Raw genomic sequence first — 14661 nt, forward strand, 5'->3', positions numbered from 1 at the left:
AATTGGCAGCATCTTTTGGATCAGACGTTTCAACAAGGTCCCATCTCATAGGGATGTGTAAATAGACTCATGAAGTAACTCGACAAAGAACAGGGCCCAGTGTCCAAACAGATATTTATCCCTCAGCCAACAACAGCAAAATAGAATATCTGGTCATCTACCTTATTACGGTTTTGTGGGATCTTGCTGTGTACTAATTGGGTGTTCTGTTTGCACACGCTACAACAGTGGCTGCATTACAAAGCATGTGATGTACCAACGAGGTTCACAGTAAAAGACTGCGTAATACTCTATATAAGTTACACTACATAACTTATTTTTTTCTGTCCTCAACAATGGTAAAATATCATAAACGACATAATAACATAGTGCATTTAACATAGAAAAATAAAGACGGTTAGGGAGGAAATTCTAAATTTTAGGGCCTCTATGAGTGGTGGAGCAAAGGGATGCCAAGTGGCCTGATAGAGAAGAGCAAGGCCGCACTGGAATTTTAAAATGGGATTCAAATTTTATAGCTGACGCATTGGTTGCCCAGAAGTCAATGTAGGTCAACGACCACAGGTGCGAAGGTACAACAGTACCTTAAAGAGCCGTGCCTTTAAAGATCCTCAAACAGAGTATGTGGGAGATAGGGACATTGGGAGAGAGGAAACATTGCCACCGCTAACCTGATACTCAGCATGTTGGGGGCAGAGGGTGGGGGGGGGGGGGGGGGGGGGGGGGGGGGAGCGAGAGAGAGAAATACCAACAATTAGGCATTCAACATTGATCAGCCCAATTAACCACAGAGATACTAGCCACCAGTCAAACCGCAACAGCACCTACCTTCCACTGTGTAAAACTGCACATCCTTTTGGTAGATTTTTGGATCCTTCTTCTTCAATAGTGATAAGGTCCTGTAGAAGTCTGCATCCAGTTTGGGGTCAGTTTCCTTTTAAAGAGGCACAGAGGAACCCAATTAGTGGTCAGACGTATGCGATTTGACCTGCATTCCAAAACCGGTACCATCTCAGTGCCAAAACAACCTGGCTTTGAAACTTGCAATTTGAGAATTATTTTGTATGCGGGTTGTTCGGTTGGCAGGAAAAGCAACACTCTCCCGAATTTTAGTCGAAGTTATTTGCCCAATCGTACTTTGTCAATTTTAGGTGACAAAGGGCGGCACGGTGGCGCAGTGGTTAGCACTGGGACTGCGGCGCCGAGGACCCGGGTTTGAATCCCGGCCCTGGGTCACTGTCCCTGTGGAGTTTGCACATTCGCCCCGTGTCTGAACATAACATAGAACATAAAGTGCAAAAGGAGGCCATTCGGCCCATCGTGTCTGCACCGGCCCATTTAAGCCCTCACTTCCACCCTATCTCCGCAACCCAATAACCCCTCCTAACTTTTTTGGTCACTAAGGGCAATTTATCATGGCCAATCCACCTAACCTGCACGTCTTTGGACTGTGGGAGGAAACCGGAGCACCCGAAGGAAATCCACGCAGACACGGGGAGAACGTGCAGACTCTGCACAGGCAGTGGCCCAGTGGGGAATTGAACCTGGGATCCTGGCGCTGTGAAGCCACAGTGCTAGCCACTTGTGCTACCCGTGCTGCCCTGTGGGTTTCACCCACAACCCAAAAAGATGTGCTAGTTAGATGGATTGGCCACGCTAAATTGTCCCCTTAATTGGGAAAAAAAATAATTGGGTACGCTAAAAAAAATTTTTTGACTTTTAGTTGACAGGATAAGCACCTCTTTGGGAAAGATCCTGTGGTATGGGCTGAATTGAAGACACAAGCTGATAGAAGTGCCCAGTAAAGGACATTTGAGGATTTGTGCTACTGGCAGACAGCTTGGCTTGCTGACTGGCCAACTCGGTCACTTTTTATTGCCAAAATGAGGTTAGGCATGGACTTCACATTCCTTTCGTTAATAGGTATCTCAAAAGCTACCCCCCAAATAGTTCCATTCACCAACTGAACATGTGAAAAATTCTTTACCGGTCTGATGTCTGTCAGAGATCACTCTGACCAAGCCAGTGGAAACTTGACTCAGTTGCAATTGCTCATGAATCTCAATCAGGGGTGGCACGGTGGCTAGCACTGCTGCCTCACGACGCCGAGGACCCGGGTTCGATCCCGGCTCCGGGTCACTGTCCATGTGGAGTTTGCACATTCTCCCCGTGTAGATGGATTGGCCTCGCTAAATTGCCCTTAATTGGAATTTTTTTGTTTTTTAAATCTCAGTCAACTCATAGGTTCATCACCCGCTCCAGTATTTGGCCGTATAAAATAGGCAGATGCTTCTGTATAGAGCTGAGGGAGTGCTACATTGTTGAAGGAGAGAACAACCACACCATATAAAACAAATTCTTCACACAGTGAAACTTCCCAAGGTGTTTCACAGGGGCGTTATCAAACAAAAAGCATCTGAAACTGAGCCACATAGAGATAGATAGAGATAGAGAAATACAGCACAGAACAGGCCCTTCGGCCCACGATGTTGCGCCGAACTTTTGTCCTAGGTTAATCATAGAATTTTGGACAATTTGTCATGGCCAATCCACCCAACCTGCACATCTTTGGACTGTGGGAGGAAACCGGAGTACCCGGAGGAAACCCACGCAGTCACGGGGAGGATGTGCAGACTCCACACAGACAGTGACCCAAGTCGAAATCGAACTTGGGACCCTGGAGCTGTGAAGCAATTGTGCTATCCACAATGCTACCGTGCTGCCCTTAAGAAGTTAACCTACACTCCCTTATTCTACCCTAATCCAAGTACCTATCCAATAGCCGTTTGAAGGTCCATAAATTTTCCGACTCAACTACTACCACAGGCAGTGCATTCCATGCCCCCACTACTCTCTGGGTAAAGAACCTACCTCTGACATCCCCTCTATATCTTCCACCATTTATCTTAAATTTATGTCCCCTTGTAATGGTGTGTTCCACCCGGGGAAAAAGTCTCTGACTATCTACTCTATCTATTCCCCTGATCATCTTATAAACCTCTATCAAGTCGCCCCTCATCCTTCTCCGTTCCAATGAGAAAAGGCCCAGCACCCTCAATCTTTCCTCGTATGACCTACTCTCCATTCCAGGCAACATCCTGGTAAATCTCCTCTGCACCTTTTCCAAAGCTTCCACATCCTTCCTAAAATGAGGTGACCAGAACTGCACACAGTACTCCAAATGTGGCCTGACCAAGGTTTTGTACAGCTGCATCATCACCTCACGGCTCTTAAATTCAATCCCTCTGCTAATGAACGCTAGCACACCATAGCCCTTCTTCACAGCTCTATCCACTTGAGTGGCAACTTTCAAAGAACAATGAACATAGACCCCAAGATCTCTCTGCTCCTCCACATTGCCAAGAACCCTACCATTAACCCTGTATTCCGCATTCAGATTTGTCCTTCCAAAATGGACAACCTCACACTTGTCAGGGTTAAACTCCATCTGCCACTTCTCAGCCCAGCTCTGCATTCTATCTATGTCTCTTTGAAGCCGACAACAGCCCTCCTCACTATCCACAACTCCGCCAATCTTCGTATCATCTGCAAATTTACTGACCCACCCTTCAACTCCCTCATCCAAGTCGTTAATGAAAATCACAAACAGCAGAGGACCCAGAACTGATCCCTGCGGTACGCCACTGATAACTGGGCTCCAGGCTGAATATTTGCCATCCACCACAACTCTCTGTCTTCTATCGGTTAGCCAGTTTGTTATCCAACTGGCCAAATTTCCCACTATCCCATGCCTCCTTACTTTCTGCATAAGCCTACCATGGGGAACCTTATCAAATGCCTTACTAAAATCCATGTACACTACATCCACTGCTTTACCTTCATCCACATGCTTGGTCACCTCCTCAAAGAATTCAATAAGACTTGTAAGGCAAGACCTACCCCTCACAAATCCGTGCTGACTATCCCTAATCAAGCAATGCCTTTCCAGATGCTCAGAAATCCTATCCCTCAGTACCCTTTCCATTACTTTGCCTACCACCGAAGTAAGACTAACTGGCCTGTAATTCCCAGGGTTATCCCTATTCCCTTTTTTGAACAGGGGCACAACATTCGCCACTCTCCAATCCTCTGGTACCACCCCTGTTGACAGCGAGGACGAAAAGATCATTGCCAACGGCTCTGCAATTTCATTTCTTGCTTCCCATAGAATCCTTGGATATATCCCGTCAGGCCCGGGGGACTTGTCTATCCTCAAGTTTTTCAAAACGCGCAACACATCTTCCTTCCTGACAAGTATCTCCTCAAGCTTATCAGTCTGCTTCACGCTGTCCTCTCCAACAATATGGCCCCTCTCATTTGTAAATACTGAAGAAAAATACTTGTTCAAGACCTCTCCTATCTCTTCAGACTCAATACACAATCTCCCGCTACTGTCCTTAATCGGACCTACTCTCACTCTAGTCATTCTCATATTTCTCACGTATGTGTAAAAGGCCTTGGGGTTTTCCTTGATCCTACCCGCCAAAGATTTTTCATGCCCTCTCTTAGCTCTCCTAATCCCTTTCTTCAGTTCCCTCCTGGCTATCTTGTATCCCTCCAGCGCCCTGTCTGAACCTTGTTTCTTCAGCCTTACATAAGTCTCCTTCTTCCTCTTAACAAGACATTCAACCTCTCTTGTCAACCATGGTTCCCTCACTCGACCATCTCTTCCCTGCCTGACAGGGACATACATATCAAAGACACGCAGTACCTGATCCTTGAACAAGTTCCATATTTCACTTGTGTCCTTCCCTGACAGCCTATGTTCCCAACTTCTGCACTTCAATTCTTGTCTGACAGCATTGTATTTACCCTTCCCCCAATTATAAACCTTGCCCTGTTGCTCGCACCTATCCCTCTCCATTACTAAAGTGAAGGTCACAGAATTGTGGTCACTACCTCCAAAATGCTCCCCCACTAACAAATCTATCACCTGCCCTGGTTCATTACCAAGTACTAAATCCAATATGGCCTCCCCTCTGGTCGGACAATCTACATACTGTGTTAGAAAAGCTTCCTGGACACACTGCACAAACACTACCCCATCCAAACTATTTGATCTAAAGAGTTTCCACTCAATGTTTGGGAAGTTGAAGTCGCCCATGACTACTACCCTGTGACTTCTGCACCTTTCCAGAATCTGTTTCCCAATCTGTTCCTCCACATCTCTGCTGCTATTGGGGGGCCTATAGAACACTCCCAACAAGGTGACTGCTCCTTTCCTATTTCTAACTTCAACCCATATTACCTCAGTAGGCAGATCCCCCTCGAACTGTCTTTCTGCAGCTGTTATACTATCTCTAATTAACAATGCCACCCCCCCACCTCTTTTACCATCCTCCCTAATCTTGTTGAAACATCTATAACCAGGGACCTCCAACAACCATTTCTGCCCCTCTTCTATCCAAGTTTCCGTGATGGCCACCACATCGTAGTCCCAAGTACCGATCCATGCATTAAGTTCACCCACCTTATTCCTGATGCTTCTTGCATTAAAGTATACACACTTCAACCCATCTCCTTGCCTGCAAGTACTCTCCTTTGTCATTGTTACCTTCCCCACTGCATCACTACGTGCTTTGGCGTCCTGACTATCGTCTACCTTAGTTGCTGGACTACAGATCCGGTTCCCATTCCCCTGCCAAATTAGTTTAAACCCTCCCGAAGAGTACTAGAAAACCTCCCCCCCAGGATATTGGTGCCCCTCTGGTTCAGATGCAACCCGTCCTGCTTGTACAGGTCCCACCTTCCCCAGAATGCGCTCCAATTATCCAAATACCTGAAGCCCTCCCTCCTACACCATTCCTGCAGCCACGTGTTCAACTGCACTCTCTCCCTATTCCTAGCCTCGCTATCACGTGGCACCGGCAACAAACCAGAGATGACAACTCTGTCTGTCCTGGCCCTTAACTTCCAGCCTAACTCCCTAAACTTGTTTATTACCTCCACACCCTTTTTCCTACCTACATCGTTGGTACCAATGTGCACCACGACTTCTGGCTGCTCACCCTCCCCCTTCAGGATCCTGAAGACACGATCAGAGACATCCCTGGCCCTGGCACCCGGGAGGCAACATACCTTTCGGGAGTCTCGCTCGCGACCACAGAATCTCCTATCTATTCCCCTAACCATTGAATCTCCTATTACTATTGCTTTTCTATGCTCCCCCCTTCCCTTCTGAGCCCCAGAGCCAGACTCAGTGCCAGAGACCTGGCCGCTGGGGCCTTCCCCCGGTAGGTCATCCCCCCCAACAGCATCCAAAACGGTATACTTGTTTTGAAGGGGAATGGCCACGAGGGATCCCTGCACTGTCTGCCTGTTAGTTTTCTTTCCCCTGACTGTAACCCAACTACTCTTGTCCAGTACCTTTGGTGTGGCTACCTCCCTGTAACTCTTCTCTATGACCCCCTCTGCCTCCCGGATGATCCGAAGTTCATCCAGCTCCAGCTCCAGTACCTTAACACGGTCTCTGAGGAGCTGGAGTTGGGTGCACTTCCCGCAGGTATAGTCAGCGGGGACACCGGTGGTATCCCTCACCACCCACATCCTACAGGAGGAGCATGCAACTGCCCTAGCCTCCATCCCCTCTTACTTTACAGAATTAGCTGCCCCGTGGACCAACTGGACCTCCGCCCTCCGACTCTACTTCCAGTCAGCTGTACTCTAAACTCCTGGCTCCCTTCACGCTCTTTGATAAATATATGAAATTAAATGTCAGGAGCACCTTACTCCCTCCTCACCTAACTCCCTCAGTCACCAAACTCTCACTGTAGCATAAGAAGGTACGAGGGAAGATGGGCAAGTGTTTGGTCAAAAGGTAGGTTTTAAGGAGTGTCGTAAATGAGATAGAGAGGCAGAGTAATTTAAGGGAGGAATTACAGAGCTTAAGGCAGAGGTAACTAAGGCAAAGCTGACAATCAAGGAGATATCAAAAGTACATACAAACATACAAGTGAGTAGGTCATTTGGCCAGCCCAGCCCATTCCACCATTTCATTAGATCATGGCTAATCTGATTGCGGCCTCAACTCTACTGCCATGCCTACCCTCTATGACCATTTTGACTTATTTGTCAATCAAGAATCTATCCAACTCAGCTTTAAAAATACTGGGGAAGAGAATGCCACAGACTAATGCCCCTTTGAAAGAAGGAGAAAATCTCATCTCCATCATAAATGGGAGGCCGCTGGTTCTCTCTCTCCCTCATCCATCCCATCAGGGATGAGCAACAGGCCGGGGAATTGGAGATTTTAGAGGTTTGCGGGGCTGGAGGAAGTTCGAGAACGGGATGGACAATGCCATGCAGGAACTTGAAAATAAAGGTGAGAATTTAAATATAAATTATCGTCAGATCAGAGATCGATGTATGCGAGCGCAAGAGTGACGGGTGATCGGGACTAGGTGCTGGGTCCTTATTTGTCTGTTCACGGATACTAACTAGCTCCATGGTACTATTTGAAGACCAAGCAGTTCTCCTTCTTTACCTTGCATCAAACGCTACCCCCCCCCTCACCTTACCCATTCCTCCCATCTCCCCTCCGCTACCACCTACTCCAGACACATGGAACATTTTGTTCAAGGAACATAGTACTTAGGAACAGGTGTAAAAAATCTGCCTCACATAACCTTGAATAAATTCAATGACCAGCCTCAACTACTTTCTGGGGGATAGAATTCTAAGTCTTAAAAGTGATACCTTTTATTCTTAAACTGTGTTCCCTCATTCTCGATCCATTTGAGGGATTGGTAATTGGGAGCTATTCCTTCTTGGGACTAGCCAGAAAGCCTTTTTTTCGAATTTTGCACTTTCCTATTCCTTGATCTTCTTCCCTGAGCTACCTAAAATAGATCAACTGATCATTCAATTTCTGTTGGATGTAGCATCTCGTGACCTGCAAAATCTGTGCCCCATTAACCTTGACAACAGCACCCTTTAAGTAATGTATTGGTATGTAAAGCACTCAAGGACATCCAAGAATATGATTGACCTTTTTCTTAAGACCTGCTAGTCTTCAGCATCTCACTTCAAAAATATCGACAGGTACTATCTTTTCTGTAGGATCAAAGGGAAACAGATTCTGTGTTGTACTGTTACCTCCAACCCCCCCCCCCCCCCCCCCCCCCAACACCCCTCAAAATTATAACTAAATCTGGCATTTCATCCAAAATCCAAGAAATAAGGAATGACACAGAAAAACCTGGAAAAGCAGCCATCAGGTCTGACTCAAGTTCCTCAATGAAACATTAGACCATAGAAAAATATAGCACAGAACAGGCCCTTCGGCCCACGATGTTGTGCCGAACTTTTGTCCTGGATTAAGAACAAATTAATCTACACCCCAGCATTCTACCGTAATCCATGTACCTATCCAATAGCTGCTTGAAGGTGCCTAATGTTTCCGACTCAACTACTTCCACAGGCAGTACATTCCATGCCCCCACTACTCTCTGGGTAAAGAATCTACCTCTGACATCCCCTCTATATCTTCCACCATTCACCTTAAATTTATGTCCCCTTGTAATGGTTTGTTCCACCCAAGGAAAAAGTCTCTGACTGCCTACTCTATCTATTCCCCTGATCATCTTATAAACCTCTATCAAGTCGCCCCTCATCCTTCTCCGTTCTAATGAGAAAAGGCCTAGCACCTTCAAACTTTCCTCGTGAGACCTACTCTCCATTCCAGGCAACATCCTGGTAAATCTCCTTTGCACCTTTTCCAAAGCTTCCACATCCTTCCTGAAATGAGGTGACCAGAACCACACACAGTACTCCAAATGTGGCCGTACCAAGGTTTTGTACAGCTGCATCATCACCTCACGGCTCTTAAATTCAATCCCTCTGCTAATGAACGCTAGCACACCATAGGCCTTATTCACAGCTCTATCCACTTGAGTGGCAACTTTCAAAGATCTATGAACATAGACCCCAAGATCTCTCTGCTCCTCCACATTGCCAAGAACCCTACCGGTGCTGTTGCTGAAATTTTCACTTTTTAAACCCTTGCATATAAATTTGTTGGTAAGCTAGTGAGGCTAAAACAAGTTTTGAATACTTACCACTTCACTCTCATCATCAGATTCAGAGCTGGACGTCTCTTCGTCATCTGCCCCATCTCCGTAACGATCCTTCACTGAAAATCGAAGAGAAACATGAGAGGTGTAATTGGGGCTTAAGTGGGGTGCTCTTTCCAAGGGCCAGTGCAGACCTGATGGGCCGAATGGCCTCCTTCTGCACTGTAAAGTCTATGATTTTATGATTTATGAGAGGAAAACATATTTAACATGTACAAAATTAGCCAATAAACCTTTCCTGTCATATTTCTTTTTTTTTAAATAATTTTTATTCAAATTTTCACAAAATATCAAAAAGAAAAAAATTACAAAGAACAGAAAGAACACCCCCCCCCCCCCCGTGCATACTCAAAGGAAGAGATAAATGAACACCCGTCATTCCCACAAAACAACCCCCCCCCCCTGTGTATACACAAAAGAAGAAACAAATAGCGCCCATCATTAGGACAGAACATCTATGCACGTCCCTTCAGTCCAAAACAAAGAAACGACTCCCCCCCTCCCCCTCCCTCCTTCCCCCCTTCCCTCCCCCTTCCCCCCCTCCCTCCCCCTTCCCCCCTCCCTCCCCCTTTCCCCCCTCCCTCCCCCTTCCCCCCTACCTCCCCCCTTCCCCTCCCCCCCCCTCCCTCCTTCCCCTCCTTCCCCCCTCCCCCCTCCCCTCCTTCCCCTCCTTCCCCCCTCCCCCCTTCCCTCCTTCCCTCCCTCCCTCCCTCCTTCCCTCCTTCCCCCTCTCCCCCCTCCCCTGGGTTGCTGCTGTTACTGGCCTTCTCCTATCGTTCTGCCAGGAAATACAGAAATGGTTGCCACCTCCTGAAAAACCCCTGCACCGACCCCCTTAGGGCAAATTTCACCTTCTCTAATCTAATAAACCCTGCCATATCGTTGACCCAGGCCTCCATGCTTTGGGGCCTCACTGAAGAAGAATCCTCCGCCAGGCTACTAGAGACGCAAAGGCCAGAATACCGGCCTCTTTCGCCTCCTGCACTCCCGGCTCCACCGCCACCCCAAATATTGCGAGCCCCCAGCCCGGATCGACCCTGGATCCTACCACCCTCGGCAGCGTCCTTGCTACGCCCTTCCAAAATTCCCCCAGCGCTGGGCATGCCCAGAACATATGGGCATGATTTGCTGGGCTCCCTGAGTCCTCGCTCCCAAAGAACCGGCTCATCCTTGTCCCGGTCATGTGAGCCCTATATGAGGCCAAGCCTCGCACAAGAAGAGGAGGAGTTCACCCTCCCCAGGGCGTCCGCCCACGTCCCTTCCTCTATCTCCTCACCCAGCTCCTCCTCCCATTTACCCTTCAGCTCCTCGACCGAGGCCTCGTCCATCTCCTGCATCACACCAACCCACACCCCGAGAGCACCCTGTCCTGGATCCCACGCGGCGGCAGCAGACGGAACTCCGCCACCTGCCGCCTGACAAACGCCCTTACCTGCATGTACCTAAAGGTGTTCCCCGGGGGGAGCCCGAACTTCCCTTCCAGCTCACCCAGGCTCGCGAACTTCCCGTCTATAAACAGGTCCCCCAACCTCCTGATACCTGCCCTGTGCCAACTCAGGAATCCGCCATCAATTCTCCCCGGAACAAACTGGTGGTTCCCCCGTATCGGGGACCCCATCGAGGCCCCCACCTCCCCCCTGAGCCGCCTCCACTGCCCCCAAATTTTGAGGGCAGCCGCCACCACCGGGCTCGTGGTATACCTCGTTGGAGGGAGCGGCATTCCTGTCATATTCCATGTATACACATCGGATATAAACAAATGTTTTGCACCTATATCAGTAACACATAAATGGCGCAGCAGTAATGTCACTGGGCTGGCAATCCATAGAACTAGAATAATGCTCTGGGGGTGTGGTGCAAATCCCATCATAGCAGTTGGTGGAATTTAAATTTACTTGATAAAATCTGGAATTAAAAGCCAGTAACAACCACAAAATCACTGTCTTCCCCACATCTTTTAGGGAAGGAAATCTGGTGACTACCTACATGTGACTCCAGACCCACAACAATGTGGTTGATTTCAATATGCCCTCTGAAAAGGCCTAGCAAGCTTTTCAGTTCAAGAACAATCAAGAGGGGGCAACAAATCCTAGATTTGCCAGTGCGCCAACATCCCATAAAAGAATAAATGGAAAAAAAAGTAACAAATATATTTCACTAATACAGGTTTTACTGATATATTGGTATACCCTCTTCCATCGGGCAAGAGATACAAAATTCTGAGAACATGCACAAACAATTCAAAATCAGCTTATTCCCCGCTGTTACCAGACTCCTGAATGACCCTCTTATGGACTGATTTGATCTCGTCACACATTTTCTGTACGGAGTAGCACTACATTCCGTACGTATCACCCGATATCTGTGTCTATGTATTACATTGTGTGTCTATTGTATTTTTTTCCCCCATAACGATCTGTCTGGTCTGTACACGTGACGATAAACTCAATTCCAAATATATTGGCGCAGGGGTTAGCACTGGTGCCTGGCACACGGGTTCCATGTCGACCTCGGGCGACAATCTGCGTGGTGTTCGCACGTTCTCCCCTTGCCTGCGTGGGTTTCCTCCGGCGGCCCGATGTGCAGGTGAGGTGGGGCTGCGGGGGGGGGGGGGGGGGTGGCCTGGGTTGGGGTTCCCTTTCGGACGGACGGTGCAGACTCGACGGGCCGAATGGCCTCCTCATGCACTGTCGGGATCCTACGATGTGCAAATTTGTATTAGATAGAGGGTGGCTTGGTCAGCACGGCTGCCTCACGGCACCAACCCTGGGTCACTGCCCGTGTGGAGTTTGCACATTCGCCCCACTTTTGCATGGGTCTCACCCCCACAACCCAAAAAGATGTGCAGGGTAGGTGGAATAGCCATGCTAAATTACCCCTTATGGGGGGGGGGGGGGGGGGGGGGGAGAATTGGGTACTCTAAATTTATTTTAAAAATAGATGGTCACCGCACTTTGCTTATTTAGCTCCACTATTCAGGTTCTTTTCCCCCTGATATCGAGATCTGCAGTGCTTTCCAGGTGAGATATTTTGAGTGGTCCCATTGAATTGGGTGGGGGTGGGGGGGGGGTTGCCACCTGAGGCCTACTCCAACAGGCTTCGTGCCGCCTTCCAAGTTGTAAAGTAGAGCCCGCTTCCCCGGACAGGCGCCCTCGCCGACAGGAGAGGAAAAAAATAAAGAACCGATGAGCTCGGTTGGGCACTCACGCCGTTGCAGCTCCTCCTTCTGCCGGTACCTGTCGTAGCTGGCGGCGAAGCGCCGGTTGATGGTGAGCGGCGGGCCTTCCGCCATGCCCGTTGCCATGCACACCGCACGACCCCAGCGCCGGAAGGTCAAAGGCCACGGCTCGCCCGCCAATCACAGGCCGCGGAAGGGGGCCCACGTGACCGCCCGGCCTTCCTTGACCACAGGCAGCAGCAGCAGGAGTTGTCCAGAAAGTGGACTCCTCCTTCACTGTGGACCCCCTCAAAGGTAAGCTACCTCAAAACACCAATCCTCAGCAAAGGTGGTTCAGATGTTTCTATTTAGTTTATACATTTTTAAAATAGTCACTTTTTTTCTTATTGACCACCCCGCCCTCTCCTTAAGGTGCTCAGTCTTATTGTGTCCCCCCCCCCCTACTTCCCTCCCCTGATCAGCAGCTCATCCACATAGATCACATGTGGGCAGCATGGTAGCATTGTGGATAGCACAATTGCTTCACAGCTCCAGCGTCGATTCCCGGATGGGTCACTGTCTGTGTGGAGTCTGCACATCCTCCCCGTGTCTGCGAGGGTTTCCTCCCACAGTCCAAAGATGTGCAGATTAGGTGGATTGGCTATGCTAAATTGCCCTTTGTGTCCAAAATTACCCTTAGTGTTGGGTGGGGTTACTGGGTTATGGGAATAGGGTGGAGGTGTTAACCTTGGGTAGGGTGCTCTTTCCAAGAGCCGGTGCAGACTTGGGCCGAATGGCCTCCTTCTGCACTGTAAATTCTATGATAACCATAGAATCCCCTGCAGTACAGAAGAAGCCATCAAGTCTGCACCCATCGACCCACCCCACCACCACCCATGTTTGCCCCCACCAACCCTGCATCCCTGGACATTAAGGGGCAATTTAGCGTGGCCAATCCACCCACCCCGTTCATCTTTGCAATGTGGGAGGAAACCCCCGCAGGCACGGGGAGAACGTATAAACTCTGCACAGTCACCCGAGGCCGGAATTGAACCTGGGTCCCTGGAGCTGTGAGGCAGCAGCAGTGCTCACTGCCGTGCCGCCCAATGGCCATCATCTCTTTATTCATTCTTGGGATTTGAATGTTGCTGGCAAACAAGGCTCATCTACGCACGCAATATTGCACTGAGTGACACTTGCATTTGTGTAGCACCTTTCACTTTTAAAAATATATATTCTTTGTAATTTTTCCAATTAAGGACGGCAATTTAGCATGGCCAATCTGCCCACCCTCCGCCTCTTTCTGGGTTGTGGGGCCAAGACCCGCGCAGAGACAGGCAGAGCGTGCAAACTCCGCACGGACAGTGACCCAGGGCCGGGATTGAATCCGGGTCCTCCGTACTGTGAGGCAGCAGTGCTAACCACTGGCCACCGTGACACCCTGTATAGTGCCTTACACAACCATAAGATGCCCCAATTTACAATTAACCTATTTTTGGAGCATTGTTGCAACAGCTGGTATTAATCTTATGCAATATTTGTTATATGTGGTTATGTTATTGACAATTCAGAAGGCAGTTAGGAGTTAACGGTGAGGTGCTGCGGTCCCTCTTCAGCGGAAGAGTGGAATTTACCTGTGTGACAAATTTTTTTTTTTATAAATGTTTTTTATTGGGTTTTTGAACAAGGTATAATTACTGTTATGTACACAGGATGAGAAACATATATATATACATATATATAGAAGAGAAGGGCACACCCAAACATACCAAAGAGAAGATAATAGTACATAGTAAAAATACAATAAAAAATACAATAAAATAACTGGTAGGGTATTGTGCACCAGCTCAACAGCAGCAGCTCTGTACAGCTGGCAAAATTATTTACAACACATAAGTAGGCGACTGTTTGCCGGGGGGGGGGGGGGGGGGGGGGGGGGGATTGGGGAGGCAAATATACATTCGGGTGCCGGGGAGATAATTACAGTGGCCGATACTTGGCTGTGTTTCGTGTTGTTGTCGCTTGCTTCTCCCGGACAGGTCTCACTGCCGTCTCGCGCTCGCCTCCGCTTCTGCCGCTCCTCCCGTCTTCCGTCTTTATTTTCCTCGTTCCCTGCTCCTGGAGATGTCATGCTCGTTTTGGTATCCCGTGCCTTCCTTCTGGCCCTCCACCTGTGTGACAAATTGATGTAGGAAAAGAAAGCAAGATGGGCATTTAGAAAGCACTTTTTTCCACCATCAGATATCTGAAAGCACTTTCTAGCCAACAAAGCACTTTTGACAGCAGTTAATTTTATTGCGGAGAAAACACGACGGCCGATCTGCAGACAGTAAGCTCCCACAAACAGCAACATGATAATGATCTATTTGGTGATGTTGATTGAGGGATAAATATTGGCCATGATGCCAGGGGTCTCGGCTCTTCTTTGAAATA

The 14661-nt window shown here is 48.5% G+C and overlaps 2 protein-coding genes across 2 annotated transcripts in view; one reads left to right on the plus strand and one right to left on the minus strand.

Moving 5' to 3' along the window:
* kri1 (KRI1 homolog) overlaps nt 1–12423 on the minus strand; it is a 49913-nt gene extending 37490 nt beyond the window's left edge. The window contains 3 exon segments of the mRNA XM_038784621.1: nt 829–934; nt 9057–9130; nt 12279–12423. Of these exon segments, the coding sequence (XP_038640549.1) occupies nt 829–934; nt 9057–9130; nt 12279–12375 (277 nt within the window). The 5' untranslated portion in view covers nt 12376–12423.
* Nucleotides 12424–12494: 71 nt separating this feature from the next.
* LOC119957002 overlaps nt 12495–14661 on the plus strand; it is a 56123-nt gene continuing 53956 nt past the window's right edge. Inside the window, exon 1 of the mRNA XM_038784584.1 lies at nt 12495–12543. The gene's annotated coding sequence lies outside the window, so the exon portion shown is untranslated. The remainder of the gene's footprint in view (nt 12544–14661) is intronic.

The sequence above is a fragment of the Scyliorhinus canicula genome, chromosome 25, assembly GCF_902713615.1.
Source record: "Scyliorhinus canicula chromosome 25, sScyCan1.1, whole genome shotgun sequence".
NCBI classification, from domain to species: domain Eukaryota; kingdom Metazoa; phylum Chordata; class Chondrichthyes; order Carcharhiniformes; family Scyliorhinidae; genus Scyliorhinus; species Scyliorhinus canicula.